Source organism: Mastacembelus armatus, chromosome 16, assembly GCF_900324485.2.
Source record: "Mastacembelus armatus chromosome 16, fMasArm1.2, whole genome shotgun sequence".
NCBI classification, from domain to species: domain Eukaryota; kingdom Metazoa; phylum Chordata; class Actinopteri; order Synbranchiformes; family Mastacembelidae; genus Mastacembelus; species Mastacembelus armatus.
In genome coordinates, this window is record NC_046648.1 from 20,826,896 (window position 1) to 20,842,721 (window position 15,826).

Here is a 15,826-nt window from a genome sequence, read left to right on the forward strand (position 1 = left end):
TCCTCACTTCAATAATGAGGTGGTGCATTATTACCAAAAGAAGCAACATTTAATTTGCTTATAATGTTCAAAAGTTAGCCTATAATGTGTGTGTGCATGATGAAGGACCTCACTGACCTCTCTAGGAGTGAATAGGTCATTAATAAAGTAAACAGCTGCTGGGTTTACCCTAAACCACAACTGCAGCTTAAATAGCAGCATCTAAAGACACAGCAGCTGGGTTTGAGTGACATGTGATTTTGACCCATCTGAGTATAGATAAGGCAACAACAGGCCTGACAGAATGCTTTCACATAAATCTGATAGTAAAGTCTAACACGTTTTAACAAAATACAACAATGATAATAACTGTAAATAATACAAACAAATAAAAATATACAATTATTATAATAATAATTACTGACTCACTGCTAACATGCACAATATACTAGCAGTGAAAGCACTGACATTTCGTTCCTCCTGAAATGTCCTTGAACAAAACCCTGAATTCCTGCCAGCTGCATGCTGATGTGGCTGACCGTAACCTCTGACCTGTAGATGGACAGCAGCACATTCATACAAAGATATAGAACTGTATTGCGTGTGTGTACATGAGTCTGTCCCTTTAGCCCCTGTGTGGCTATTTGTTTTATTCTAAGCAGGTGTTTGTCTGAAATGATTTGACTAACAAAACATGTCAGGGCTTATTTTGCACAGCAGATGCTCTGCTGCTGTTTTTTTTTGAGAGCTGATATAAAAGCCACCAGACAGAAGAGCCTCAGTACATTTTGACAATGATAATATTAAGGCATAAAATAATAGTCACTAAAATCTTTAAAATACTTTACGCTATTCAGTAATATGATCCACTTTTTAAGACACAGAATAATACACCACCTAAGAGTCAAACAAAACAACTCTTAGGTTTAAAGATCTCTAGTTTGAGAGATAATCCCTTTGTCAATGTATAAATTAGAAGAGGATGTCTTTAGTCTGGATTTGGACGGACATGGTGTAGTTATGGATCTTGTCTCATCATCTCAGGTTTCTCACAAGCTCACAACGTCTAACTCTCCTGGATTCACACACTCTAAATATAGCTGCCTTAAAGTCGGACAGGACCGCGGAGGAGACGTACTGCTAAGAAACACGAAGACTCAGGTTCTTTTAGTAAACACTTTCTGTGTCCTGAGGATTTCAAACACTTTTGACCTGTAAGATTGTTGAACTGGATTAAAGGCTGGACTGGAACATGGAACTAATCAGGAATCAAAAAGCATTATGTCAGTAATGTAATCTCAGTTTATATAGATATTTCTCCACAGGTTTACTTCAAGGAAAATTCAACATTCAACAAGTGCTGGCCTTTAGTTGCTCCAGCAGAAATGATGTGTCACTTTCTTTTATTTGTCTTCAGTCTTTTTGGTAAGTCCAGTGTCATGTACGCCCTCACCTTTTAATAATGAAAACATGTTGATGTCTGGCTAAAGGTACACATTTGAGTGTGACCTTAATAAGTATGTTTTTCTTGTCAGCAAACACAAAGCATGTTCTTGATTACAGATATTTAGTTGAATGAAACTCAGACAATCAGCAGCCACCGTGGGGGAGTATTTCATCAGTGAAGCTGTTATTGCCTGTAGTTCTATTCCTGTTATATTCAAATGTGTTATAATCATTAATATCTTCGACTGTACTATAATTTATATTCTCCCCTTTAATCATATTCCTTTCTCCTGCAGTATCTTCGTGCCATGCTGGCTGTTCGGAAGTGGAGTCCCTGACTGAAGCTGTGGCAACTAAAGGATTCCTGCTGGGCTGCATCTCCTGTAAAAGAAGAGAGGAGGTCCCTGCCCAAGCCACCATAGACTGGCACTTCAAACCGCTGGGAGAAGAGGAGTTCAGGCATGTGAGTTCAACAGTCACTGAGGGACCAGGTTTGAGTTGTCTTTTAACTCTGATTAGGATTTGTGAATGACAAGGGCAGTCTTTTACTTTAAAAATTCCCTTGAGCAACTCTGAAACTGTGCCACTTACCAAAGACAGAAATATAATTTAATAGCCCTTTTTTTAATTAGTCTACTTTTTCTAAGTCATTAACCCTCTTCTAAAGCATCAGACTTCTATGTATCTTATGTATTTTGTTAGTTCCCCATCAACTTTGGAAATTGGACAGCTGGCATTTTTAAAGTCACCTGCAGTGACAAATGATCAAAACATATTTACCTCAATTTACATGATCACATCCAAAAATGTTCATCTCATTTGAGCTTTCCACCATGGTACTCCCATCACATTTAATAAAATATTTGCGGTAGTTCTTCATAGCCCATTAATTCAGTTTATAGTACTCATCGTGAGCAGGGTTACACAAGGATGAATGTCAAACTCTTCCTGAATTACAAGAACGTTCATAGTTTTTTCCTTCTCAGATTTTCCACTATGACCACCCAAGTGCTGCAATTCTGCATGAAGATTTCAGTGGCCGTCTAGAGTGGCACGGGACACTAAACAGTGATATTCAGATAGGAAGTGTCTACATTGATAGTGTCACCTTCAATGACACGGGGACATACCGCTGCACCTTCCACCGCACCCTCTTCCTACCATCGTCTGATGAGCACATCATTGTGGAGAAGGAGGTGGAGCTCAGCGTGGTGGCTGTAGGTATGGTGGGCTGTACCTATGCAACAATCTAAGATTAATGTTACAAGTAAAATTAAAAGCTCATTTAAAATACTGCTAACATAAAAGTAGAAAATCAACAAAACATATGTAAAGTATCAACAGTAGAAGTACACTGCTGAAAGGGTCTTATAACTTAATATATGACATAAATCTTTCTGTTTTCACTGGTTGTAGTGATGGTAATTAAAGGTATTCCATGTATATTTTGGTAGTTTAATCCAACCTCAAGGTTAGCCAATCAATAGCTTTCTATAAGGTTGTTAGATCTGGGTTTGAAATTTGGCATATTTTTAACTAATGGAGGAAATCTGGAAATAATTGGAGCCTGTGTGGAACTGTTGAGGGGTAAACAGAGAGCAGTGACTACAATAGGACATGTAAATTAATTAATATTATCCAGAACATACAGTGGGTATGGAAAGTATTCAGACCCCTTTAAATTTTTCACTCTTTGTGTCATTGCAGCCATTTGCCAAAATCAAAAAGGTTCATTTTATTTCTCATTAATGTACACTCAGCACCCCATCTTGACAGAAAAAAACAGAAATGTAGAAATTTTTGCAAATTTATTAAAAAAGAAAAACTGAAATATCACATGGTCTTAAGTATTCAGACCCTGTGCTCAGTATTGAGTAGAAGCACCCTTTTGAGCTAGTGCAGCCATGAGTCTTCTTGGGAATGATGCAACAAGTTTTTCACACCTGGATTTGGGGATCCTCTGCCATTCTTCCTTGCAGATCCTCTCCAGTTCTGTCAGGTTGGATGGTGAACGTTGGTGGACAGCCATTTTCAGGTCTCTCCAGAGATGCTCAATTGGGTTTAGGTCTGGGCTCTGGCTGGGCCAGTCAAGAACGGTCACAGAGTTGTTCCGAAGCCACTCCTTTGTTATTTTAGCTGTGTACTTAGGGTCATTGTCCTGTTGAAAGGTGAACCTTCGGCCCAGTCTGAGGTCCTGAGCACTCTGGAAGAGGTTTTCTTCCAGGATATCTCTGTACTTGGCCGCATTCATCTTTCCTTCAATTGCAACCAGTCGTCCTGTCCCTGCAGCTGAAAAACACCCCCACAACATGATGCTCCCACCACCATGTTTCACTGTAGGGATTGTATTGGACAGGTGATGAGCAGTGCCTGGTTTTCTCCACACATACCGCTTAGAATTAACGCCAAAAAGTTCAATCTTGCTCTCATCAGACCAGAGAATCTTATTTCTCATAGTCTGGGAGTCCTTCATGTGTTTTTTGGCAAACTCTATGCAGGCTTTCATGTGTCTTGCACTGAGGAGAGGCTTCCGTCGGCCCACTCTGCCATAAAGCCCCGACTGGTGGAGGGCTGCAGTGATAGTTGACTTTGTGGAACTTTCTCCCATCTCCCTACTGCATCTCTGGAGCTCAGCCACAGTGATCTTTGGGTTCTTCTTTACCTCTCTCACCAAGGCTCTTCTCCCACGATTGCTCAGTTTGGCTGGACGGCCAGGTCTAGGAAGAGTTCTGGTTGTCCCAAACTTTTTCCATTTGAGGATTATGGAGGCCACTGTGCTCTTAGGAACCTTGAGTGCTGCAGAAATTCTTTTGTAACCTTGGCCAGATCTGTGCCTTGCCACAATTCTGTCTCTGAGCTCCTTGGGCAGTTCCTTCGACCTCATGATTCTCATTTGCTCTGACATGCACTGTGAGCTGTAAGGTCTTATATAGACAGGTGTGTGCCTTTCCTAATCAAGTCCAATCAGTTTAATTAAACACAGCTGGACTCCAATGAAGGAGCAGAACCATCTCAAGGAGGATCAGAAGAAATGGACAGCATGTGAGTTAAATATGAGTGTCACTGCAAAGGGTCTGAATACTTATGACCATGTGATATTTCAGTTTTTCTTTTTTAATAAATTTGCAAAAATTTCTACATTTCTGTTTTTTTCTGTCAAGATGGGGTGCTGAGTGTACATTAATGAGAAATAAAATGAACTTTTTTGATTTTGGCAAATGGCTGCAATGACACAAAGAGTGAAACATTTAAAGGGGTCTGAATACTTTCCGTACCCACTGTAGTTCTATCTCTACAGGAGCAATGAAAGATGGTATAAGCTTTCCCAGGGACACAGCTTTGGCTTTCTCTAACTTTAAAAGAATATTTCAAACAGCAACAATCCTATGCGTTCTTAAACACTGAAAATCTCTGCCTTAAAAAACACTTTATCCATAATTGCTTGTAAGAATCTTCACAAAAACATAGTTCTAACCCTGGTGCACATTGTTGGTTCTTCTTTCCCAGCCAATCGGGAGCTGACAGCGGTGATCTCAGAAATAATGATGTATGTGCTGATTGTGGTTCTGCAGCTGTGGCTCATTGGGGTTCTGTTCTACTGTTACAAGAAGATTTCAGATGAGCAAGAAGCTCGAGAGGCTCGTCAAGCTCTCAAGGCTCAGGCAGCGTGAGTCATTTGTCCTTTATGTGTAGGTGATCATAAAACAAGATGACAGAGTCAAGGATCTTAGATAATCATGTAGATTTCATACAGTGCACTGATTGTTTGACCAAAGTAATTGACGCTTTCTTTTCACATTTCCAGACTGTTGGAATCAAAAGACAATTGTGACGGGGTGCAGCTGGAGTAACACTACTGGTGAGTTCAATTTACCTTTCATGTCACTGTTAGAAACATTCACTGGCTTGTGATACTGTGACAAAGTATAACTCCCTGTAACTGTTGTTTTTATTTTGAAATTTGTACTCTACAGGTAAAAAGAAATTTCTGCAAAAGTTAAGCTTGGTTGCTGCACCATGGGTTCACTGACAATTTATGTACAAGAAGTTGATGTTGAACAGCTTGACCTTGCGTGTATGTATATGCAACTTGTACTGTATGATTAATAGGAAATAGGAGCTGACGATGTGGGTGGCTGCAAGCAGGGCAGGGTTCAGTGGAGCAGCACATCTAAAGGGCTGTTAAATATAAAGTCTTAAAGTCTGTGGATTAATAAAAAGGCCTTTAAATGTCTTTGATAATGAAGAATCTAAGTGATTATGATTATTATTGTATAATCTATTGATTGTTTATTAAATACATAATTTAATTATCAAAAAATGGAAGTCAAGCTACAACAATACAACAAAAATGTTTTTACTTTTTGAGATTTTGCTAAAATCCAAACAACAAAAGTATTTAGCCATCATGCAGAAATGCAAGCAGAATCTGTCATGCTGTAACTGCAGAATATAAACAACTTGGATGAAAGGTATCTGCCTTAGCAATATGAGCTGATTTCACTTCTATAGGATCAACAGTGCTGACTTAATATGAAATTCCCATAACTTGAAAGATCTAATAAAAGCCCTGTTGAATTCTTACTGATTGTGTCTTAATTGTGCCAAATAAGAGTTCATTTTATTGGTGATCTGAGACATCTTGGGGTTTTGAGATTTTAATTTCAAGGTGAGACATCATGATACTGATAACACTCCCAAAGCCATAATACGTGTTAGTCATGAGCTGGATGCCTTTTGTCTACCATTGGTAATAGCAAAAAAGTACTTTAGTGCATATACAAGCTTGGAAATGAAACAGAATAAAGTCAGTGTTTATTTAGATCATTTTATGTTCACTGCACTTTCTGTGTTGGCGATTATTGCAGAAGCTAATGAAGCTAATCAGTGTTAACTGACAATGAGCCACTGTTGAGCAACTACATTTGCTTTCAGGATTTTGCTTGAAATGGTCCCAATGCAAATGCTGTGTAATGTTTTTTAAGACTTTGTCAAAAAATAAATACAGCATTGGTCTCTTCTCCCACTAGAGAACAAACAGTACAAAATACACACACACACACACACACACACACACACACACACACACATGCACACAAAAACACCACTACACTAAAAGACCATTTAAAGGACATTTAGAGGTGATTGTGTTGTAACTTAATCTAGTCTGGGCAGTGCTACAGGCTGTCCTCTGGTCTGAAAGCAGCTTTGTTGTCTTGTGTCAGCTCCAAACGCAACCACAGACTCCTACTGCAAAATGTGAACATTGGATATTTTTTTTAATATATGGGACAACTACTACTAACCCTGCACAATGTCACAAAAAAAGGTTAAATACCAGTCTTGATTATCAGGGATAAGTGAGACAGAAAAAAATTGATAAGTAATTCTTAATATTTATTTGATACTTTGACATAGACGTGTAGCATAAATGTGTTTAAGCACTGCTCAAATGAGGTCTGACAGAGACTTCATCCCAACTCTACACTCAATTGGTCACTTTACCTGCAGCACACTGAGCTTCTGACCTTGTCCTGTGAGCTCATTTCATTAAACCTGTTGACATGTTGAACATGCTGCATATCTTTCTGCGTATAAGCATGGAAGGAGGGCGCATTATGTGACTAAGAGACCAGGGGTTGTATGTTTTTACCTGAGGTGTAGTTTGGGAAATCCCGGTTACCAGCTGCTTTAGTCCTGCTGAAGACACGACTGGGAATGATCTTAGCCTGCTGATGATGCCAATGACAGCAAAACTGATTCCAGACTTCTGAAAGGTAGTTTTTTTCTTTCTATTCACTTAAGTGTGAATAAGAATGCAAATGTAGGAATCAAATTTTCATCCCTCACTCTCATCAAAATGAATTCTGTAAGGCCAGGTCAATATTTTAAAAAATGTATATCCAGAATTCAAGCTCAGGTTTGCTGGGCTAGTGTACACATTTTATCCAATTTTAACATGATGATATACTAAAGTTTAATTTAATGTGATTCACATGTTTGATTTGGCCAAAGTGTAATTTAATACACTTTTGTAAATGTGCTTTGCTATGGAGCATTAACCTGATTTGTCCTTGTTTTCATTATTTAACATTATTGTGATTAATATGCACTTACTGCAGCTAAAGTGGATTTAAAGGAAAAATGTCAAATGCCTTAGCATCTTCAGCTATGTGTGAATCAGAAATCATGCTTGTTCTCTTCTAAGTGGGTTAGGACACACAAAGCCAGTAATCATCACACTAAATAGTACTAATGTGATACAGTCCTAAGGAGATTGTTTTCTTACCGTCACCTCTTCCCTCTGCCGCAGTTTTCTGTGCATCCACCAGAGGTCAGCCATGTCACACATTAACACCACGGAGCTGCAGTCGCTCCTGCTCTCCTTCCTGCAGCAATGCCTAAACAGCACACGTATGCTAACACCCTTGATACCACAGAACTACACTACCCAGCAGACACCACACCATGTGGCTGAAGCCAGGAGTCACACTGAGTCTGACAGCATCATGTATATCCTTCTGGTGGTTGGCATGTTCAGCTTCTTCACATTTGGCATCATGCTCAGCTACATTCGTTCCAAGAAGCTGGAGAGCTCTCATGATCTGTACCACCAGTACATCGCCCATGACTGGTCCAAGGTGATGACTCCATCCAGTGCTGTCGTTCAGGCTCTGCACGGGGAGGCTGTAGGTGGCAGACCCAGCAGCAAGGAGCCAGTCATCATCTGCAACCCTGCAACCCTGGAGCAGCTGCCGAGCTAGAATGAGACTGGAAAAGCAATGCTCTCAACACAGAAATATTAGAACGCAAACTTTTGAATTACCTTAACTTTTAATGTTACATAGCAACCAAAAGTTACAGTTTGTATACTTTTGTATCAGCAATTTCACAGAAACGATTCATATCATGTTGGAATCTTCAACACTGGCAGTTCCTTCCCTGTCACCAAACCATGAATGTTGTAATCTTCAACACTGTTCTTCTACCTGATTACATTCCTATATATCTGCACAATATCAGTAGTACCTTAGAGTAAATCTGGTTATGTGGAACCATTTTCTCCAGCTCTGATTCGGACTATGTGTAAATAAACAGATGAACAAGCTGAAATGATTGGAGTAAGTGAAAAAAATAAATATACAACTGGTCTCAAATAATTTTTTACTTATTTCAGAGTTTTAATGTGTTCCTGTGAGAAACCTTTGCATCCAAGACATCAGGCCTTGTCTGGTATGTTTTGGATTAGGTATGCCATTGGCTTTTTTTTTCTCCTTTTTCCCCCTTTGTCGCTCCTTTTCTCTCTCTGTCTGCTGGTCCAGTCTGCGTTGGCAGGCCCCTTTCACAGCGCGGTCAATCTCTCTGGACAAACTGAAGTGAACCATTTGCATGCTGAGCATTGGCACAATGAGGTTGTAATTGTCCACCATCTTGTTCAGTTTCAGCAACTCTTCCTCTACAGATTCACACAGCTGCTCCCATTGGCTTTCCTCTTTGGAGGTCATGAAGTCACCAAACCTGGCCCTTCCCTCCAATAACCTATTTCGGATTTGAGCAGTGGCCTCTCGGATGTCGCGTTGTGTGACGACCCAGGGTGGCTGGTAACCGTTGTCTATAAGGATGCGGTTGAGGTTGTGCGTCATAGGGTCAGCATACGGATTGTGCTCAAACTTGTTAAGGGGCTTTCCAGCTCCGCTGAGGTTCCTGAAGTCCCCACGGGCCATGGACTCCTGGATCAGGTCCTCTACAAGCCGTTCCACAGCCTGGGTGATCTTGATTTTTTGGCTGCGCTGACGCATGTCCCGATCCACCAGTGCCCCCTCTGCAGCTGCTGCCCTCTCGTGCTCCCTCTGCCGGTAGTTCAAAACCTGCTCAGATGCCCGGTCGACACGAATCTGCCGGTACTGGCGCTCACGCTGACTTGGCGTGCCTGTACCCATACCCTCATAGCTGAGGTAGTGTCTGTGTTGAAATGCGGTGATTCTGGTCTTATCCTCATCATCCACCTCCTTCCCTTCATCAGGCTGCTTGGTCTTGCACTGATGTGCCAGTACAGCGCGATAGGCCTCCTCTACACGAGCAAACAGCACTGCATCTGCAGTTGGAGCCCCAGAGTCCGGGTGGTAGAGCTTTGCCAGGCGTAAGTAGGCCTCTTTCACCTGTGTAGGACTGCTGCATCCCTCTTCAGGCAGTTGCAGAAGCCTGTAGCTCTCTTGTAAATTGCGGCTGATCTTAGGGCTGGAGCTGAGCACTCTGAGAAACAGGAACTGTCGAGACAAGACCAGCAGAAACCGGTCAGGGTAGAACTCACTGCATGAAGCCAGGAGGCGGAAAGCGTAGCTCATTTCTAGCACACTCCTGTGGGTTTAAAACATAAAAGGTATAAAAACAAATACTATTTAAATTCAATGTAAAGAAAGTGTCTTATTCTCTTAGTTAGGGGACATCCTACAGGAATAAAAAATAAATCCTTTGTCAGGAAGCAAGAACACATCAGAACAGTCTGCCAGCAGCATAAATATGCTTTAATACAGAGTAAAATAATCTCGTCAAAGTAACATGTCAAATTAGAAACATTAGTCAGGTCCAGATCTGCATATCTGTTGTTCAGAGGGTTTGAGTTACAGTTACTTGCCTGTCACTTTGCAGCTGGACACAGTCACAAGGACAAAACCATGGTTTGGAGGTCCGTTAATTCCCATAGCATCATTTTAGGATGAACAGAAGAAATGTTCAGCCTTTGACAGCTACAGAATCTAAACTCCTATTAAAACCAAACTCTCACAAGGCAAAACACCAATACACAACTAAGTAGATGGGAGCTGGGAGGCATAGTGTAGTGTAAAAAGCCAAGGTCATATAAGTTAGACAGGGCTCTTCAACACTCCAAACTAAACATCGGGATTAACAAACAGCTAAAGAAAGATCTTTACTTTAAGATCAGTTTTATTTCACTGCTAAAGAGCCGGATAGAGCTGCTAAATGTCAGAAAACTGCAACGACAAAGACGAGGCAGGCTAGGCTAACGCTAGCTAAGTAATGCAACAAATCAAATTTACCGCCAGTGAAACATGAAGAAATTACATAAAAGCTGCAGCACAAACCTGTTTATGGCACTTTAGTCAACACCGTTAACGTTACATGACCCACAACCTCACACTGGACAAAACTAACATGTTTGGCGTTGTTGTTGTTGTTGTTAATTACAGCTGCTACTTCTTCCTCGTCTTTCATTTTGCCGCAGTTACGTTGTACTTCCGCCCTCTGCCGCCACCTGCTGACAGGTGCTGACTACTTCCTGCTGACAGCATTAGTTCTTTATATTGTAAAGAACTAATGCAATATTAATTCTCACTATGCTGAGTAAGCCTTTCATAGCCATATATGTTTTATAGATTATGATGAAAGATGCATTAGTGCCTGAAATGCATTTTATTGTGGTTTTATAAAGACATGTCTGCACATTCAAATATGCGAGTGAGTATAAAATTCTAAATCAAAAATGCACAGTCTGCCAACTATAATGTTCTTTACTAAATTTTCAATCCTAATTATTCATCATTTATATAGCTGTCATTGATGAAAATGGAAAAGGTTGTGAATGCAAGTCCAGTGATTATTGTAGATGTTATGCTACTTACCCTCATATCCTGAGCTGCTGTCTAACAACATCAGCACCAGATCGTTCCTGTTTATTTTCTTGAAAACCTTCTGGGCAACCTCCAAAGACTGTTGGCCGTAGGTCTGTAACATCAGATCCACCAGGTCCAGCATGTCTGTCTTCTCCAGTCGGCTGCGTGGGATGCGTGACACAATGTCACTGTCCTGAAGGTACCACTTGAATTGTTTGAACTCTTCCTCTTTCAAATTTTCCAGCACTTTCAAAAGCATTTCCCGAACCCTTGTGGGAGCCGCTGCCTGATGAATTGTGCGAAAATCAAAGAAATATGATTTGACTATAGCTTTATTAGTGAACAATGTCATAGATGATAAATTCACATGGATAGCATTGTGAGAATTAAGTATTAAACCTGCTTTTTATGAAATTAAAGCTGTGTAAAGAGTGATGTGACATTACACACCTTCTGTATCGGTTCAGACAAGTGTTTGGCCACAGACTGTTTCTCTGAAAATACACAAAACAAATATTTGATTCACCCTTTTTTTAGGGAAAATATTTATAAAAATCTATATTTGAAATCTACAGTACCAAATAAAAGGAAATCATTTTTTATATTCTCTGGAAAGTCTCTGAAACTGAATAAAATGCAGTTTATCAATAATTTGAAATGTCCTACCTTGTATATGACCAGTGCTATGGTATTCATCTGAAAGAAATGCATAGGCAAAGAAAATATCAAGTCACCGATTTGTTGCTAATTCGCTGCATATCCAAAAGCAGACACTGGTTTTACTAATGAGTATTAAATGCAATAAAGTCAATAAAATAAAGACAATAAATTGATTTAAGTGGTACATAGGCAGTATAGTTAAATTCTTGTAATGTTACTTAAAACAAACCTTGTCGAATCATACAAGTCCACACTGGTTGAAGATCCTTTTTTTGTGCAAGCTTGAGTGTGAAGTTTCTTTCTGGATTTTTAATGAACATTTCAAAGAAATTTGGAGAATTTTTTTCATACCTGAGCTTTAAATTCTGTGAAAGAAAAAACAGCACAGTGCAGGATGATAATCACATTAAACTGTCAACAGTCATGACTGCAGGTATATTTTAATGCGTTTTCTTCTGCCTGTTAAATAAACATCATAAACTACTTATTTCACTGGCTGAAGATACCAAGAGCCAACACTATTCACAGGGAAAACACAAAGATTCCCCCTTGTCCTTCTCAAAAAACGTGGGGGGGACAATGGACATAAAATGCTGCTTAAAATATTTCATAGTATATCATTTTCAAAAAAGGGCTCTTGAAACATTTTTGTATTATTATTATTATTATTATATTATTACTACTATTTGTGATGAAGGGAAAATGAAGTTACATTTTGAACAACACTGATATTTTTTCAGCGTTTCAGGAAGACTGATACACATAACAAACATACTTCAGGACATATTTCTGCATCATCCAAATCTGCTGTTAGGATAAAACGTTCATGCATTTGCAGGGACCTCTCTGGATGGGGCTTAATTATTACTTTGCATCCATAAGACACTTCCCTCTTCTCTATTGCCTGTGAAAGAACAACAAACAAAACAAAATCTTCTCAACCCAAAGTAGTGATGATGTTACAGTAACCAACATTGTTTGTGTTGTGTATGTATCGGTGTATCTGTGGTGTCATTCTGTCTTTTAATGACTGGTATTGGTGATAGTAAGATATTTACAGTAATGACCTGTTCTAGGCCAGGATCACTTGGGATCAGATAAACATGGAGTGTCAGGAAAGCTGTCTTGGTCCTATATATTAACACTCTGCAGTTTATTTTCAGTGGAAAACCAATTTTCACCAGGACGCCTCTTGGAGAAAAAATGGGTTCAGGTAATTTGACATGGGATGATGTGACCTCAGACACTTTTTCCACAACATCTCCACAGTCATTTATGTGTAGGACTGCAAACTTGTCCAATACTGTTGGGTTGTCATCTGTACAAAGTACAAACACACGTAATTACTGAGGAAAAAAAGGTCTTATACACACATTATAAAGCACTGACATTATTTTTATAATTACTTCTTTATACATGCCCAGTTACCTATGAAGATCCAGTGTGGCAGGTACACTTCATCAAACTTCCCAGCAATGACTCTGATGTCTATGAGGGGACCTGCAGGCATGTACTGTATGCTTTCCATCCGCTCCACATGTTCCTCCCAAGAGTAAAACTGGTACTTAAAGCCGACCTGATTCTTACAGACCCAGCGTAATCCAGAGACACTGCATTCAAAGTTTCCTGCTCCAGACTGGAGGCTAAGTCATGGGAAGAACACAAGGTTGTGTACATGAACATAAATAATGTAAAAGATGCATAAAATATATATTTTGAGTGTTTATGCCTTTATTGTATTGGATGCAAAAAGTAGTAGTGACATAACAATTGTCATATTGCATCAGTGAAAGTACACAAAAGTTTTCTAGTTTGCATCCTGTAAAAAAAAAAACAAACAAACAAACCCAAGCTTACCTTTTTCCATAGTTTCAGTTTACTGTGCTGCAGTAGTTAGGATGTAATTTTTACCTGTACGTTGGCGTCTCATCTGCATCTGCCTTGTTCACTTCAGGTTCAAGTTTAGTCCAGTCACTGCAGTCCTGCTGCAGAGGACAATTATTTTTGTAAACAACTGGAAATGTGCCTTTTTGCAACAACATAAATTAACAAAACAATGACAAATAAACTGAACAAATGCATAAATCAAAGGGATTACCATGGTGCTTCCACAACTGACAAGCTCCAAGCTTCTTGAAGGCCCTTGTTAAAAGATATTTAAAAACATTTTTAAATGATGTTATAGTGATGTATAAAATGATGTCAACATAAGCTAAGCAGAACAAACTGTTGAGCAAAGTCAGTGTTTCAATTATCTACAAAGTACATATAGCTATTTAATTACCTTTCCTCATGAAAGCATAACTCATTCATCCATCCATTATCTCTAGGTGCTTAACCTATTCAGAGTCACGGGGATCTGCTGGAGCCTATCCCAGCTCTCTTTGGGTGAAAGGCAGGGGTACACCCTGGACAGGTCACCAGTCCATCACAGGGTGAAAGCATAACTGTTTTGCACTATCACTGGGTATAAATTACAGTAAACAAATTGCTGTAATCTGAAATAACAAGCACCAGTGGTGCAGTTATGCTTTATATGATGCATTTACAAGTATTTACATGACCAGAGAAACCAGATCATTCATGTAATAAATGATGTTGCTTTGTTTTCATATTTACTGTTACTTTACTGTTTTCATGTTTTACTCAATTGTTTCATTTTTACTGTGAATTGTAAAATATATGTAATAGACATTTATGAGATTTGTCCTTTGTCCTACCTTCACCTTCTGAGCTGGTCTGTAACAGCTTTTCCTCCAGGTCAGTTCTATTCATGTCCTTAAAGATCTCCCTGGTCACTTCTACGGACTGTTGACCATGTCTCTTCACTATCAGATCCACCAGTTGTTCTGCTGTTGGCCTGACAAGATGGTTCCATGAAATTTGTGGGAGGCCCTTCTGGAAGTAAATGAACTGCAGCAACCACTGGAATTTCATTAGATTTTTGTGATTCAAATATCTCAGTGTTTTCAGAAGAGTCTGTTTAACAGAATCCCATGATGCTACCTGCAAAAAAAGGCACCAGTAAATCCCTTTGACTTCAGATGACTCAATATCCTCTTTGTGCACAAACATCAAAATCTATGTTATAAAAGACTGAGCCAACCAGACAGCAGCCAATCACTGCATAGGCAGGAGGGAAACATACTAAACATTCAGATAAGCAGATTTCTACTCTTTATGTTCCAACTATTGAGGACCAATAACTGTAGTCAGGAAAACATAGACATGACAAAGTCTCTGTCTCAGTCTTACTCAGTGTCACTGTCTTTAAACCTGCTTGAAAAACCTCAGCTTAATGGCAATAATTTAAAAATGCATGGCAGCACAGATGTTAGCACTATCTAGACCCTCTGGCCTTTCTGTGTGGAGTCTACATGTTGTCCCCATGTCTGTGTGGGTCTTCTCTACTCCAGCTTCCTTTCAATGTCCTAAAACATGTAGGTTGGGGTTAGGCTAATTCTTCTTCTTTTCCTTTTGGCTGCTCCCTTCAGGGGTCGCCACAGCGAATCATCCGCCTCCATTCAACCCTATCCCTCTGTATCCTCCTCACCCACACCAACTATCCTCATGTCCTCCTTCACTACATCCAAGAACCTCCTCTTTGGTCTTCCTCTAGGCCTCCTTCCTGGCAGCTCTAACCTCAGCATCCTTTTACCAATGTATTCACTGTCCCTCCTCTGAACATGTCCAAACCATCTCAATCTGGCTTCCCTGGCTTTTTCTCCAAAACATCTAACATGAGCTGTCCCTCTGATGTCCTCATTCCTGATCCTATCCATCCTCGTCACTCCCAGAGAGAACCTCAACATCTTCAGCTCTGCTACCTCCAGCTCTGCCTCCTGTCTTTTTCTCAGTGCCACTGTCTCTAAACCAGACAACATTGCTGGTCTCACCACTGTCTTGTCCACTTTTCCTTTCATTCTTGCTGACACTCTTTTGTCACACATCACACCTGACACTTTCCTCCACCCGTTCCAACCTGCTTGCACACATCTCTTCACTTCTTTTCCACACTCTCCGTTGCTCTGGACTGTTGACCCTAGGTCCTTAAAATCCTACACCTTCTTCACCTCTACTCCCTGTAACCTCACCGTTCTACTTGAGTC

The 15,826-nt window shown here is 39.9% G+C and overlaps 4 protein-coding genes across 6 annotated transcripts; 2 read left to right on the forward strand and 2 right to left on the reverse strand.

The window, feature by feature from the left end:
- Positions 1-341: 341 nt before the first annotated feature.
- LOC113136264 (sodium channel subunit beta-1) lies at positions 342-6,009 on the forward strand. The gene is made up of 6 exons (XM_026316925.1): positions 342-1,404; positions 1,722-1,888; positions 2,412-2,646; positions 4,933-5,092; positions 5,231-5,284; positions 5,400-6,009. Exons 1-5 carry the CDS (start codon positions 1,365-1,367, stop codon positions 5,274-5,276), a joined length of 648 nt encoding a protein of 215 aa, XP_026172710.1. The 5' UTR covers positions 342-1,364; the 3' UTR covers positions 5,277-5,284; positions 5,400-6,009.
- Positions 6,010-6,858: 849 nt separating this feature from the next.
- LOC113136268 (potassium voltage-gated channel subfamily E member 1-like) lies at positions 6,859-8,225 on the forward strand. Its single transcript, XM_026316929.2, has one exon. The coding sequence runs from the start codon at positions 7,767-7,769 to the stop codon at positions 8,187-8,189; it is 423 nt and encodes a 140-aa protein (XP_026172714.1). The 5' UTR covers positions 6,859-7,766; the 3' UTR covers positions 8,190-8,225.
- A 363-nt stretch (positions 8,226-8,588) lies between these two features.
- On the reverse strand, positions 8,589-11,204 carry dnajc28 (DnaJ (Hsp40) homolog, subfamily C, member 28). 3 transcript variants are annotated; one of them, XM_026316888.1, is made up of 3 exons: positions 10,530-10,634; positions 10,061-10,074; positions 8,589-9,783 (listed from the first exon to the last, which is right to left on the reverse strand). In XM_026316888.1, exon 3 carries the CDS (start codon positions 9,768-9,770, stop codon positions 8,607-8,609), a length of 1,164 nt encoding a protein of 387 aa, XP_026172673.1. In that variant the 5' UTR covers positions 9,771-9,783; positions 10,061-10,074; positions 10,530-10,634; the 3' UTR covers positions 8,589-8,606. The 3 variants fall into 3 exon arrangements, with proteins under 3 accessions (XP_026172673.1, XP_026172674.1, XP_026172672.1); XM_026316889.1 differs by lacking the exons at positions 10,061-10,074; positions 10,530-10,634 and adding an exon at positions 11,067-11,204 and having other exon boundaries at positions 8,589-9,692; XM_026316887.1 differs by lacking the exon at positions 10,061-10,074 and having other exon boundaries at positions 10,530-10,661.
- Positions 9,646-14,577, reverse strand: LOC113136243 (NACHT, LRR and PYD domains-containing protein 1b allele 5-like). Its single transcript, XM_026316879.1, has 11 exons — positions 14,438-14,577; positions 13,816-13,859; positions 13,629-13,702; positions 13,146-13,360; positions 12,785-13,035; positions 12,493-12,621; positions 11,947-12,082; positions 11,724-11,753; positions 11,508-11,551; positions 11,067-11,343; positions 9,646-9,783 (listed from the first exon to the last, which is right to left on the reverse strand). The coding sequence occupies exons 1-11, from the start codon at positions 14,490-14,492 to the stop codon at positions 9,773-9,775; spliced, it is 1,266 nt and encodes a 421-aa protein (XP_026172664.1). The 5' UTR covers positions 14,493-14,577; the 3' UTR covers positions 9,646-9,772.
- Positions 14,578-15,826: the final 1,249 nt, after the last annotated feature.

Excerpts from the sequence above, each read along its gene's own strand:
- LOC113136264 (XM_026316925.1), top strand. The coding sequence starts at position 1,365 with ATGATGTGTCACTTTCTTTTATTTGTCTTCAGTCTTTTTG. Across the intron at positions 1,405-1,721 it reads ATTTGTCTTCAGTCTTTTTG|TATCTTCGTGCCATGCTGGC; the intron begins GTAAGTCCAGTG and ends TTTCTCCTGCAG. Across the intron at positions 2,647-4,932 it reads GCTCAGCGTGGTGGCTGTAG|CCAATCGGGAGCTGACAGCG; the intron begins GTATGGTGGGCT and ends CTTCTTTCCCAG.
- LOC113136268 (XM_026316929.2), top strand. The coding sequence starts at position 7,767 with ATGTCACACATTAACACCACGGAGCTGCAGTCGCTCCTGCTCTCCTTC.
- dnajc28 (XM_026316887.1), bottom strand. The coding sequence starts at position 9,770 with ATGAGCTACGCTTTCCGCCTCCTGGCTTCATGCAGTGAGTTCTACCCT.
- LOC113136243 (XM_026316879.1), bottom strand. The coding sequence starts at position 14,492 with ATGAATAGAACTGACCTGGAGGAAAAGCTGTTACAGACCAGCTCAGAA. Across the intron at positions 13,361-13,628 it reads GATGAGACGCCAACGTACAG|CCTCCAGTCTGGAGCAGGAA; the intron begins GTAAAAATTACA and ends CCCATGACTTAG. Across the intron at positions 13,036-13,145 it reads GCCACACTGGATCTTCATAG|ATGACAACCCAACAGTATTG; the intron begins GTAACTGGGCAT and ends TACTTTGTACAG.